At 44.6% G+C, this 14,487-nt stretch overlaps 1 protein-coding gene across 2 annotated transcripts in view; it reads right to left on the minus strand.

Moving 5' to 3' along the window:
• The window catches only part of TMCC2 (transmembrane and coiled-coil domain family 2), an 85,970-nt gene extending 72,739 nt beyond the window's left edge, over positions 1 to 13,231 (minus strand). For both annotated transcript variants that reach the window (XM_056558072.1, XM_056558071.1), the window contains exon 1: positions 12,610 to 13,231. In XM_056558072.1, coding sequence (XP_056414047.1) covers positions 12,610 to 12,795 — 186 coding nt within the window. In that variant the 5' untranslated portion in view covers positions 12,796 to 13,231. The remainder of the gene's footprint in view (positions 1 to 12,609) is intronic.
• Between the last annotated feature and the right edge of the window lie 1,256 nt (positions 13,232 to 14,487).

The raw sequence follows: 14,487 nt of genomic DNA on the forward strand, positions 1-14,487 counted from the left end.
CTTCCCCCGCTATCATGTGACCCCTGGGCGCTGCTTTCCCCCCCCCCCCCCGGTTTCTCAGCCCAGCGCTGCGCTGTCCCCCACATCGGGGAACTCATCATATGTGACCCGCGAGCACTGCTTCTCTCCCCCCCCAAATAATTGTCAGCCGCTGTACTGTACTATCCTGTGCCAGGGCTGCAAAAATAAACAAAGTAAACTTTTACTCCCCTTCCTACATTCCCCCGTTGCTCAGGAACCAGCCACACGGTCCAGCGATGCGAGCCTCATGCTGATTCCTGGGGATGGGAACGTCACAGAGCAGTCGGCATATCACCGGCCGCAGCGATGTTCCGCCTCGGCCGGTGATAGGCTGAGCACACTGTCATGTAAGAAGCCGTCCAGCTCCTTACATGACAATGCGCTCAGCCGATCACCGGCCGAGGCGAGACATCGCTGCAGCCGGTGATACGCTGACGGCTCTGTGACGTTCCCATCTCCAGGAAGCAGCAAGAGCAGTGGAGGGACCGTGAGGCCGTTTTTGGAGCAATGGGGGAACATAGGAAGGTGAGTTAAAGTTTATTTTGTTTACTTTTGAAGCCCGGGCTGATAATTATTTTGGGGGGGAGAAGCAGCGCTCGCGGGTCCCAGATGTGGGGGACAGCGCAGCACTGGGCTGATAAACCGGGGGGGGGAGCACGCTGTGGCTGATAATTCATTAATTCGAGGGGGGGGGCAACCGGTATTGCAGTATGGGAAAAATTCTTATCGTGCAGGAAAAAAAATTCGGCATTCGGAATGAACCAGTATACCGCCCAGCAATAGTTAGCAGGTTACACTAATGACCTGTTATGGAGTCATACAACATTCACAATCCAGCAGTGTGCAGGAGGCCTTTATTATGGAGTCATACAACATTCACAATCCAGCAGTGTGCAGGAGTCCTTCATTATGGAGTCATACAGCATTCACAATCCAGCAGTGTGCAGGAGGCCTTTATTATGGAGTCATACAGCATTCACAATCCAGCAGTGTGCAGGAGGCCTTTATTATGGAGTCATACAGCATTCACAATCCAGCAGTGTGCAGGAGGCCTTTATTATGGAGTCATACAGCATTCACAATCCAGCAGTGTGCAGGAGGCCTTTATTATGGAGTCATACAGCATTCACAATCCAGCAGTGTGCAGGAGGCCTTTATTATGGAGTCATACAGCATTCACAATCCAGCAGTGTGCAGGAGGCCTTTATTATGGAGTCATACAGCATTCACAATCCAGCAGTGTGCAGGAGGCCTTTATTATGGAGTCATACAACATTCACAATCCAGCAGTGTGCAGGAGGCCTTTATTATGGAGTCATACAACATTCACAATCCAGCAGTGTGCAGGAGGCCTTTATTATGGAGTCATACAACATTCACAATCCAGCAGTGTGCAGGAGGCCTTTATTATGGAGTCATACAGCATTCACAATCCAGCAGTGTGCAGGAGGCCTTTATTATGGAGTCATACAGCATTCACAATCCAGCAGCGTGCAGGAGGCCTTTATTATGGAGTCATACAGCATTCACAATCCAGCAGTGTGCAGGAGGCCTTTATTATGGAGTCATACAACATTCACGCTACGGCACATATAGCGCTCCCATTCATTAATCCTACTACATCAAAATGCTTACTAGCGGATCTTACACACGCTTACTTACCAGCCTTACTCCGCCCACTACTAGCTACGCTATGGCGCATATAGCGCTTTCATTCATGAATCTCACAACATTAGAGCGCTTACGAGCGAATCTCACGTACGCTTACCCACCTGCTCCATGGATCCATAATACTAAGTCCACCAATAACAATAATTTTATAGAGTACATTATCAGAACGTTATCAGCTTTATACATTTTAACAGTGGAAAGTTGTTTCCACTAAATTTGGTTGGATCTTATATGACTTTTGCCTAATAGTAACAGTATGAACTCTAACACAGCTGTGAGAAGTTCAGCAGTCAATTCTGAATTACCAGATTGACTTAACCTTTAGAAGATACATAAGGGTGTTGTATTTAAATCCTAGTGTTTGCCATTTTTTGTATATGCACATTGCCTGAGGAAGTGCCCCTTGCGGGCAAGAAACGCGTTGCTTTTGTGCCCTGAATGAACTTTATGAAGCAATATCTATGGACATCGTCATCCTTCTTCTACTGTAGCTGCGCCTGAGTTAGATCCATTTTCTTTTGGAACCTTTGCTGTTGTACTTGCTGGTAAGGGAGGACCTGACCGGAGGATCGAGGCTGCACACAGGCTTTTTCTAAACATGATCTTTTTCTACACGTGATATGGTGTTTTGCCCTGAGCGCAACATCTTGTGGTATGTGTAAATCTTTACATTTTGCCAAAGAAACCTTTAAGTACCGCACTAGGGGCGCTGTGTCTTTTTTCTCGCTTAATTTTTCTCGATTATTAAATCAAAGGGTGTCCTAACTGGGACAATTCTGTCCTACAATGCTTATCGTACTACAGTTGTGTGCTATATGTAACAATGGCAATTTCACTGTAAGCCACTGGTTTCTAAGCTCTGGCATTACAATAAATTGCATTCTCTAGTGAAGTGTGACCACAGTATGGGTACTAAGCAGGAACAGCAATGTCTCATATTTCTCCCTGACAAATGACTGAAGATTGCTAGGAAAGCTGGCCCTTTACTACATGACAAAAGGCGTTTATATGGGTACATTTGCAACATGCAGTATATATTTATGGGCTAAACATCCCAAAATCCCTCGGTTGGGCTGTCTGAATCTTAGACCATAGACAATATTTTTATTGACAAACTGAACACCATAAAGAATAATAAGTAATATATATCTACTGCCCACAATATTCATATAAACACATTGGCAGCATTTACTGTGATAAAATATTACACTTAAAGGTGTTCTCCATCCCTAGACATCTTATCCCCTATCCAAAGGATAGGGGATAAGATGTCTGATCATGGGGGTCCTGCTGCTGGGAACCTCCGCGATCTCTGCTGCAACACCTCAGTCATCCGGTGCACAAAGCGAACTTCTGGATGACTAGCGATGCAGCGGCGGAGGTGCGTGACGTCACGGCCACACACCCCCCTCGTGACACACACCCCCTCCCATAGACTTGCATTGAGAGGGCGTTGCATGACGTCACAAGGGGGCATGGCCGTAACGTCACGAGCCTCCGGCTCTGAATGAACACTGGGTACTGCAGGTAGATTGCGGGGGTCCCAGCAGCGGGACCCCTACGATCAGACATCTTATCCCCTATGTTTTGGATAGGGGATAAGATGTCTAGGGGCGGAGTATCCATTTAAATTGTTTATTTTTCAATTATGCAAAGACTGCCACAGTTAAAATGATTAACCTTGACTTACCTCTCGTCGGCCCCATGGTGCCAATGAAATCACTCTACAGTCCTCCAGTGCGGACTTCTTCCAGCAGCAATGTCCTGTCTTGGCTGTTGATAGGCTGAGGGGCAGGGTCATGTATGAGGCCCGGGACACCAGGAAGAAGGCCGAGCCCAGGCTTAATAAATCACCCCACCACTTAGCCTATCACTGTGGCTGGTGATAAGCTGAGCAGCAGTGTGATGTGTCGGGCCCCAAAAGCAGTCAGAAGACCGCACCAGATGGCAGGAGAGCAATACCAGCAGCACTGGGGGAACGAGAGGTAAGTCCAAGTTTTATATTTTAATTGTGGCAGCCTGGGCATAGTAGAAAACATTTTTTTACCGGATAACTCCTTTACAGTGTAACTGTCAATATAATTTTTTAAGGAGATTTAAAGCGCAACTGTCATGGAAATTATACCCCCCAGACTAATACCATGATAGTATAGATGATGACACTTGTAATGCAGCTGTACTTTTGGCTGCTGTTTATCACTCTTTATCAGCCAGAAAATAGTTTTATTGTGCGGTCAGCAACAGTCGGATAGGCGTGGCTGGGGATCGTAATGCCCCACCTCCGCCACGCCTATCCCCTGTAAGTGAGCGCTGGACCACTGTGTGATTGACACACAGGTCCCCACTCCCCGATGTCCGTGATGTGCGGGCTGGCGTGACTCCACTGAGACTATACATATAATGTGCACCTTTACGTTATATGAAATACAGTGCCCGTACTCCTCTTCTTTCTTCTCCTGGTGCCGGAGACGCGCTGCTTCTGCTTTCACTATAGGCAGTGAGCTCTCTCCCTGCCTCTAGCACTGCGCAGGCGCCCTGAGCTGGCGGCAGACAATGGGAGCGAGCTCTCTGCCTATAGTGAAAGCAGAAGCAGTGCGTCTCCGGCACCAGGAGAAGAAAGAAGAGGAGTACGGGCACTGTATATCATATAACATAAAGGTGCACATAATATGTAAAGGCTCAGTGGAGTCACGCCGGCCCGCACATCATGGACATCGGGGGGTGGGGACCTGTGTGTCAATCACACAGTGGTCCAGTGCTCACTTACAGGGGATAGGCGTGGCGGAGGCGGGGCATTACGATCCCCGGCCACGCCTATCCAACTGTTGCTGACCGCACAATAAAACTATTTTCTGGCTGATAAAGAGTGATAAACAGCAGCCAAAAGTACAGCTGCATTACAAGTGTCATCATCTATACTGTCATGGTATTAGTCTGGGGGGTATAATTTCCATGACAGTTGCGCTTTAAATGTTTTTGTAATTTATTCTGGTATTTATTATCCAATTCTGGTCCCTTCTGTAAGTAAATACATGGTTGACAGAAACAAAAAACCCCACCCCCTCACAGTGGCCTGTATGTATTTTCTGTCCCTATGTTTAGTGTAACAATATGATTTCATTGTAGCAGCTGATCTGTACTGAACACAAACACTCCTTACGCTAAGTTTCCACTTGGGTTTTTTCTGGCAGTTTTTGGATATCTGCCACTGCAGTTGTTGAGCCAAAGTCAGAAGTGGATCCATAAGGGAGGAGAAGTGTAAGTCCTTCCTTTATATGTCCTATTCCTATTCCTTTTGAATACATTTTTGACTTTGGCTCAAAAACCGCAGTGGCAGATATCCAAAAACTGCCAGAAAAAAAAACAAGTGGGAACTTAGCCTGAGAGAAAAACTCCAGAAAAACTCCAGCACTCTGCAGTATGTATCTGATATTTATCCAACTTCATTAAGCATCAAGTTCATTTGCATTTCGGTAATATCCTTTGAGGTATACCCGATAAAGTAATACTTACTTCCGAAACATGTTGAGTTTTTAGGATATGTTTCTGAACTTTTAACTTAGATTCTTAATAAAGTTGGACGATTTTGAGGCACCGTTACGGAGTGCTGGAGTTTCCCTCTGCGGAGTGTTCCCTCCTCATCCAAGGAAATGTGTGATCTATATGCTAACTAGCTTTTTGGCCCGGGTTCACACCTGCATTGTCTTTTTCATTGGAGCAAAAAAAAAAAAAAAAGATAGTGCCAATAATTTCGATACATAATGGTTACCAATGGGACCCATTGGACTCCATGGACAAAATAGCAAATCATCCTACACTATTCTGTCCAATGTGAGCCCAGCCTTATCCTTCAGTAGCTGTCTGCTTCTAGGTGCCCCTCATGTGACACCTACGCTTCATTCAGATTTCGTAAATCTTCTTAGAAATGATACATCCTATATCCTATCTCTAATAGATCATAGGAGATTTTTTACATTTCTATGCTCCAGTATCCAAACTCCATCGTCACTTCTCCATAGGATTCAATTATTAATGGCATTGCTGAGTCACAAAGAGAAAGGCAGCATGTCTATGAGGTGCCTTTTACTGGAGGCTTTTCATATGAAAAATTCTATCACCTTACAATGTGCATGTGCGGTAAAGTCTATAGATAGATTGCATTCAGATGCAGTTTTTTTCTAGGGGGGATTCCACACCTAGAGCTTTTATTTCTATGCAGTGATCCCTCAACTTACAATGGCCTCAACATACAATAGTTTCAACATACAATGGTCGTCCTGGAACCAATTAATATTGTAACTTGAGGGAGCACGGTACTTGTATATCATGTTGGAAATGGCCTTTGCTCTTGCTTTCATTTTCTTTGGTGCTTTTTCCCCCGGCATTTTTATCATGACAATTATGCGATTCTTTCTTCATGTGACTCAAGGATTTTTATTCAATGCTAAACCCACATGGCATTTTGTTATGGCGTTTTTTTTCTCCCTTAGACTTCTGTGGGAGAGAAGCACCAAGATTGTGTAAAAAAAAATAAAAAATAAACATGGTCTCAACAGGCGGTGATTTTGGAAAACTGCCACTGTGCCCAAAACTGCAGAAATACGCCAAAGGAAAAAAACACCAAGAGGGTTTGGCGTCTCATAAATACCTATTGATTTCAGCTAACAAAAGGCCGCAGTGTTTTGGAATGGAAACCTAGCCTTAACCCCTTAAGGACTAAGACAATTAAATTTTTACGTTTTCATTTTTTCCTCCTCGCCATCTAAAAATCATAACTCTTTTATATTTTCATCCACAGACTAGTATGAGGGCTTGTTTTTTGCGTGACCAGTTGTCCTTTGTAATGACATAACTCATTATATCATAAAATGTATGGCGCAACCAAAAAACACTATTTTTGTGGGGAAATTAAAAAGAAAAACGCAATTTTGCTAATTTTGGAAGGTTTCGTTTTCACGCCATACAATTTACAGTAAAAATGATGTGTGTTCTTTATTCTGAGGGTCAATACGATTAAAATGATACCCATTATTACATACTTTTCTATTATTGTTGCGCTTAAAAAAAAATCACAAACTTTTTAACCAAATTAGTACGTTTATAATCCCTTTATTTTGATGACCTCTAACTTTTTTATTTTTCCGTATAAGCGGCGGTATGAGGCCTCATTTTTTGCGCCATGATTTGTACTTTTTTTTGATACCACAATTGCATATAAAAAACTTTTAATACATTTTTTAGAATTTTTTTTTTTAATAAAATGTATTAAAAAGTAGCAATTTTGAACTTTTTTTTTTTTTTACGTTCACGCCGTTCACCGTATGGGATCATTAACATTTTATTTTAATAGTTCGGACATTTACACACGTGGCGATACCAAATATGTCTATTAAACTATTCATAGCAATACCATGATTGCTAATACTGATCTGTTCTATGTATAGGACATAGAACAGATCAGTATTATCGGTCATCTTCTGCTCTGGTCTGCTCGATCTCAGACCAGAGCAGTAGACGCCGGGAGCCGGAAGGTGAGGGGACCTCCGTGCGGCGTTCTGAATGATCAGATCCCCGCAGTAGCGCTGCGGGCGATCCGATCATTCATTGAAATCGCGCACTGCCGCAGATGCCGGGATCTGTATTGATCCCGGCACCTAAGGGGTTAATGGCAGACGCCCGCGAGATCGCGGGCGTCGGCCAGTGCCGGCGGGTCCCTAGCTGCGAACAGCAGCCGGGATCAGCCGCGCATGACACGGGCATCGCTCCGATGCCCGCGGTTATGCACAGGACGTAAATGTACGTCCTGGTGCGTTAAGTACCGCACCAGGACATACATTTACGTCCTGCGTCCTTAAGGGGTTAAAGGGGTTATCTAGGAAAAAACTTTTTTTTTTTTATATATCAACTGGCTCCAGAAAGTTAAACAGATTTGTAAATGACTTCTATTAAAAAATCTTAATCCTTTCAATAATTATCAGCTGCTGAAGTTGAGTTGTTGTTTTCTGTCTGGCAACAATGCTCTCTGCTGACATCTCTGCTTGTCTCGGGAACTGCACAGAGTAGAAGAGGATTGCCATGGGAATTTGTTTCTAAACTGGGCGGTTCCCGAGACACGTGTCATCAGAGAGCACATAGACAGAAAAGAACAACTCAACTTCAGCAGCTCATTAGTACTGAAAGGATTAAGATTTTTTAACAGAAGTTGTTTAACTTTCTGGAGTCAGTTGATATATAAAAAAACTTTTTTTCCTGGATAACCCCTTTAAGAGGGTGGGTTTTCTACTACATGTGTGTGAGTGTGTTTTTTTTTTTTATGCTTTGTTGTCAATGCTTGTATTGCTGAAAGAACAGTTGTACAACAATTTGAATATTTTGGCGTACTGAGACATACAGTCCAAAGAAACTGCGTATGTAATCTGTCACCTACCACAAGTATTCAATAGGGCACATGGACATTTTCTCAATACAAGGCTCAGACCCCATATGTGGTGACAGCACCGCTACATTATAATGGAATTTTCTAAAAACCCCAAAACCAGAATGAATGAACCAGTGAGACATCTCAGAGTGTATGGACACCTTCTATTACGAGCATGTGCCTCCTGGCTTATGGGCACTATTATTCTCACCAGACAAGTCACAGAGTATATGACGGTATATATTCCCATTTTATGGCGGTATGTATTGCTCCTCGAGAGGCTACATGTACCCTAGGCACTACCTAGATCACTACTCTAATATAATGTCTTTCTTTACAGGAAAAATAGATTAAAGAAAAAAACAAAACACATGATACTGAATAACTGAATTTCCATAACATGCAACTTGCTAACAGCCCACTCCACAGCTCTCACACCAAAGACAGCCAGCAAAACTTCCAGCATCTCTATGGAAACAGCTACAGAGGCAAATAAGTTCACCCTCTCCACCTTGCGATGCTCTGCAGAGGAATGCAATGGCTGACAACTGTCTAGGATGGGGTTGAAAGGGGTCTTATAGACATGTTCATCACTGTTATTACACTGTAAACCTGAGCGGCCGGTCATGAACAGAGAGTACAAGATCAATGCATTAAGGCAGTGTTTCCCAAGTGGTGTGCCTCCAGCTGTTGCAAAATGTCCGGGCATGCTGGGTGTTGTAACTTTGCAAGGTTGGGAAACACTGCATTAAAGGGGTACTCCGGTGGTAAGCTTTTTTTTTTTTTTTTTAATTAACTGATGTCAGAAAGTTAAAGGGTACCTCTCATCAAAAAAAACTTTTGATATATTATAGATTAATGTATGCAGAATAACTTTGCAATTGTATGTTATTAAAAAATATGCTTCTTTCTATTTGATTTTCCACTTTGAATAAATGACCACTAGGGGTCTCCCTACCAGTCCTGGCAGCAAGCATTTCAGACTCATGCTGGAGTCCTAAACACTACGAGCTGCCAGTCTGCTTTGTTCACAAAGGAGAACACTCAGAGCTGCCAGCCTGCTTTGTTCACAGCCTGTTTGGCTGTGAACAAAGCAGGCTGGCAGCTCTGAGTGTTTAGGACTCCAGCATGAGTCAGAAATGCTTGCTGCCAGGACTGATCGGGAAAAATACAATAGAAAGAAGCATATTTTTCATTAACATGCTATTGTAAAGTTATTCAACATTCATTAATCTAAAATATATCAAAAGTTTATTTGATGAGAGGTGTCCTTTAAAGGAGTAGTCCAGTGGTGAAAAACGTATCCCCTTTCCTAAGGATAGGGGATAAGTTTGAGATCGCAGGGGGTCTGACCGCTGGGGCCCCCTGCGATCTCTGTACGGGGGCCAGGCTCTCCGGCCAGATAGCGGGTGTCGACCCCCGCACGAAGCGGAAGCAGACACGCCCCCTCAATACATCGATATGGTAGAGCCGGAGATTGCCGAAGGCAGCACTCCGGCTCTGCCATAGAGTTGTATTGAGGGGGCATGTCGGCCGCCGCTTCGTGCTGAGGTCAACACGCCCCCTTCGCGCGGGCTGTCGGGGCTCCGTACAGGTGATCGCGGGGGGGCCCCAGCGGTCGGACCCCCCGCGATCTGCAACTTATCCCCTATCCTTAGGATAGGGGATAAGTTATTCGCCACTTGTTCACTACTGGACTACTCCTTTAAACAGATTTGTAAATAAAACAAAACAAAAAGAAAAATAGCCAGCACAACTACCTAATAAACGGGTGCACGCTGCTGTGCAAATACAGAGTATACAAAAAAAAAAAGGTTGCAGCAGCACTCCTGGTCAAAAATGTAGGCTCTTAGCGCACTTTTTGATCAAAACGTGTCCCCCCATCCACCACGCGGAGGTGGCCTCATTTCGGATGGGACCCTAACACACATTCTGAGCCTAACACTCATAACACTCACCTCTGCTGGGCATATAGCCTCTGACTGTTAGGGTCCCATCCGAAATTAGGCCACCTCCGCGTGGTGGATGGGAGGACTTATTTTTATCAAAAAAGTGCACTAAGAGCGTCCATTTTTTGACCAAGAGTACTGCTGCAACCTTCTTTTTTTGTTACTTCTATTTAAAAAAAATCCTAATCCTTCCAGTGCTTATTAGCTGCTGAATACTACAGAGTAAATTATTTTATTTTTGGAACACAGTGCTCTCTGCTGACATCTCTGTCCATATTAGGAACTGTCCAGAGCAGCATATGTTTGCTATGGGGATTTTCTCCTACTCTGGACAGTTCTTAAAATGGACAGAGAGGTCAGCAGAGAGCACTGTGCTCGTGATGTCAGCAGAGAGCTCTGTGTTCCAAAAAGAAAAGAATTTCCTCTGTAGTATTCAGCAGCTAATAAGTACAGTACTGGAAGGATTAAGATTTTTTAATAGAAGTAATTTACAAATCTGTTTAACTTTCTGGTACCAGTTGATTAAAAAAAAAGTTTTCCACCGGAGTACCCCTTTAAGGGAAGAACAAGAAAGTCCATTGTTTAAAAGGGGTACTACGGTGGAATTTTTTTTTTTTTTTTTTTTTTAAATCAACTGGTACCAGAAAGTTAAACAGATTTAAAAAATCGTAATCCTTCCAGTGCTTATTAGCTGTTGAATACTACAGAGGAAATTATTTTCTTTTTGGAACACAGAGCTCTCTGCTGACATCACGAGCACAGTGCTCTCTGCTGACATGACGAGCACAGTGCTCTCTGCTGACATCCCTGTCCAGAGCAGCATATGTTTGCTATGGGGATTTTCTACTACTCTGGACAGTTCCTAAAATGGACAGAGAGGTCAGCAGAAAGCACTGTGCTCGTGATGTCAGAAGAGAGCTCTGTGTTCCAAAAAGAAAAGAATTTCCTCTGTAGTTTTCAGCAGCTAATAAGTACTGGAAGGATTAAGATTTTTTAATAGAAGTAAGTTACAAATCTGTTTGATTAAAAAAAAAAAGTTTTCCACCGTTGTACAAGATAGAAAGTCCATTGTGTAACTCAGTCAATAGTTTTGGACAGATACCCAGGATATCAATGCAGTTGTACCCACAACAATACATGTTGCATAGCAGTGTTTCCCAACCAGGTTGCCTCCAGCTGTTGCAAAACGAAAACTCCCAGCATGCCCGGACAGCCGTTGGCTGTCCGGGCATGCTGGGTGTTGTAGTTTTGCAAGGTTGGAAAGCAATTTGCTTGTCAAATAAAGCTATGAGTCCATTATATCTATGGCAAACATAGCATTACACTACAATACTCCTGAGACTTATATATTGTATAGCACACTCCGCCCGTTTAGGTAGAACGATTTGTCCCTATCCAGAACCTTTATAGATAACAGCAGATTTTTTGCGACATAGGGGGAGATTTATCAAAACCTGTCTAGAGGAAAAGTTGACCAGTTGCCCATAGCAACCAATCAGATCAATTCTTTCATTTTTAAAGGAAAACTGTCATATGTTTTCTCCCGCACTATCCACAGGTACCGATGGCTAGTGCGGGAGACGTTGAACATTTTGAGTCCTACCTTGCCCGGATGCGCTGCGCCGTTTGCCCATTATAGCAGTTTTTCTGTATATTTAAATTAGCTGCTAACTGGCACGGGCGGGGTTACTGCCTTCATCTGGCACTGTGACGTAACCACCGCCCGGCCCGCAGCACCGCCCAGCTAATGAATATTCATATAATGTTTTACACTCTCCTTCTCATCCCGGCCAATACTGCGCATGTGCGGGATTTCCTACTATACCCGGAAGCGGTCTTCAGCGCTGTTCATTAGTCCGGAGCAGCGCTGGAGTAAGGTTGTAGTTCATGCCTACCATCTATTAGCAATATAATGAAGCGGCGCTAAAGACCGCTCCGGGTATAGTAGGAAATCCCGCACATGCGCAGTATGAGAAGGAGAGTGTAAGACATTATATGAATATTCATTAGCCGGGCAGTGCTGCGGGCCGGGCGGTGGTTACGTCACAGTGCCAGATGAAGGCTGTAACCCCGCCCGTGCCAGTTAGCAGCTAATTTTAATATACAGAAAAACTGCTATAACAGGTGAACGGCGCAGCGCATCCGGGCAAGGTAGGACTGAAAATGTTCAGCGTCTCCCGCACTATCCATCGGGCAGGAGAAAACAAGACAGTTTTCCTTTAACAAGGCCTCTGCAAAATGAAAGAAGCGATCTGATTGGTTGCTATGGGCAACTCAGCAACTTTTCAGGTTTTGATAAATCTCCTCCATCTATGTAGAGCAGGGGTTCCCAACCAGGGCGCCTCCAGTCATTGCAAAACTACAATTCCCAGCATGCCCGGACAGCCTTTGGCTGTCCGGGCATGCTGGGAGTTGTAGTTTTGCAACAGCTGGAGGCACCTTGGTTGGGAAAGACTGATGTATAGGTATGAACACAGGCCTGAAGAATGCACAGAAGCCACTACAGGATGCTGGAGGGATCCAATGGTAGGAGCTCATACATGACATTACCTTGAGGTCTGGAGGTTTATTCCTTGTGAGGACAGGGGCTGCCTGGCTACCAGATGCTCCTGCAAAGCCCAAATCCCCAGGCACCGGGCTGTCTGAACCTCGCACTTCCATGACAGTAGGTGGCAAAAGAGCATCTTGTGCAGCCACCTCCTCAGGGTACAGCTCGTCTGACTGGCAGCGCTTCATGTATCCAGAGGGGGTAGAGGGTAGAGGGGTAGGTGGGGGGAGCAGTCCAGCTGGGCACCATGAAGCAATGGCCAGGTAGAATTACAACAAAGGAAGGGGGGGGGGGAGGTCACATCAAGCTCTGGGGGATGGTGTCATCCACAAGAACACACCACACAAGTGGACATGACAGGCACACACATCACCTCACTGTCACCCGGCTGCCGCATCTACACACGTCCGATCTCAGCAATGCAATGTGCAGCCACAAAGGTGCTCCAGTCCTCACACACAGCACACGGCGGGGCAGGGAGGGCTGGAAGGTGGGAGAGGCCCTGCCGTCTAGTCCATCCTCCCCCAGGCCCCAATAGCTCCAGGTCCCGGGGGCCCCGGCTCCTACGTCTGCACTTCTCCCTGCAGAGCCTGGGGTGACCAGAGCTCAACCTAACATCCGCCAGTGAGCGACGCCGGCGCCGTCCAATGGCGAGAGAGCGTTTGACGTTAGTTGTCCAATCAGAAATAGGGGCGGGGACTTAGCCCGTTTCAAGTTGGGTTGAGATGCGGGAGCTGTCACAAGAAGGTGGTGCTGTAGGGGGTTAAGTAAGAAGGTCTGTGCGGAGTGTGAGGGGTCACCGGAGGGAGTCAGGGCGTGACTACGATTCACGGGGCCCCAGAGGAGACACGGGAAGGACCCCCGCCTTATTATTTAAGCAGTGCAAGCAGCAGCCTAACTCCTTGTCTGCGAGTAGTACCTACAAGATGGATGCATTACAGCAGTGGTGTCCAAACACTGTGTCTCCAGCTGTTGCAAAACTACAACTCCCAGCATGCCCGGGATACATGTGCTTAAAGGGGATGTGTCATCAGAAAATTACCTTTTTTTTATTATTATGTTTTTGTGTTAACCATATTTTTTAAGAATTTCGGACGATTTTCTTTTTCTCATTTTTCTATCTATAATATAAAACAATCCGTAAGTCTTGTAGTTTCCACTCTGGCCACTAGGAGTAAGCTAAGCTGAGACTTCCTGTTCTGTACAAACCACTCCCAAGCAGTGTTCTCCTTATCATCACAGATGGAATGACAGTACAAGGTGACACCAGTAAGGCTGGGTTCACAATAGCGTTCAGAGCTCTGTTCGCCGATTCCGTTATTTTGAATGGGCTTTAGCGGAGAAAAAAACCCTACATGTCAGGTTATTTTCTCTGATAAAATCGTGTAAAATAACGGGCATCTTTCTGAACTCCAACAGACGCCATTTAAAGTGTCAAAATCTTCGTCCCAGCCCTGTTATCGGCAGTTTAAATGGAGCTCCTCAATGCTGATGTGATCCTAGCCTTAATAAATAACAGAGGTATACGCAATAGCTGTTGCTCACAGATCAGGCTCCCTTTCCTGTAGAATGACCTCTGACAAGGTCACAGAGCACACCCAGACCATGTCTAAGGGGTTTTCTGTAAAGAAAATATCTAAATGCTCAGCTATCGCAAGATGGCACCCCACCCATAAAAGTGTGCGGGAAAATAAATATAAAAAAAAAATTACAATCAGAAAATGGAAACAGAAAAAAATTAACATATTTTATTATCTGGCTCTTGATAAAGTCTCTTTAAGGCAAATAACATAATAATAAGATAATAATAATAATATATGGACTATCATGCACAATTGCCATACATTTCCAGATTTTTTTTAATGTATGTCTAAATAGTA

This window comes from Hyla sarda, chromosome 2, assembly GCF_029499605.1.
Source record: "Hyla sarda isolate aHylSar1 chromosome 2, aHylSar1.hap1, whole genome shotgun sequence".
NCBI lineage: Eukaryota > Metazoa > Chordata > Amphibia > Anura > Hylidae > Hyla > Hyla sarda.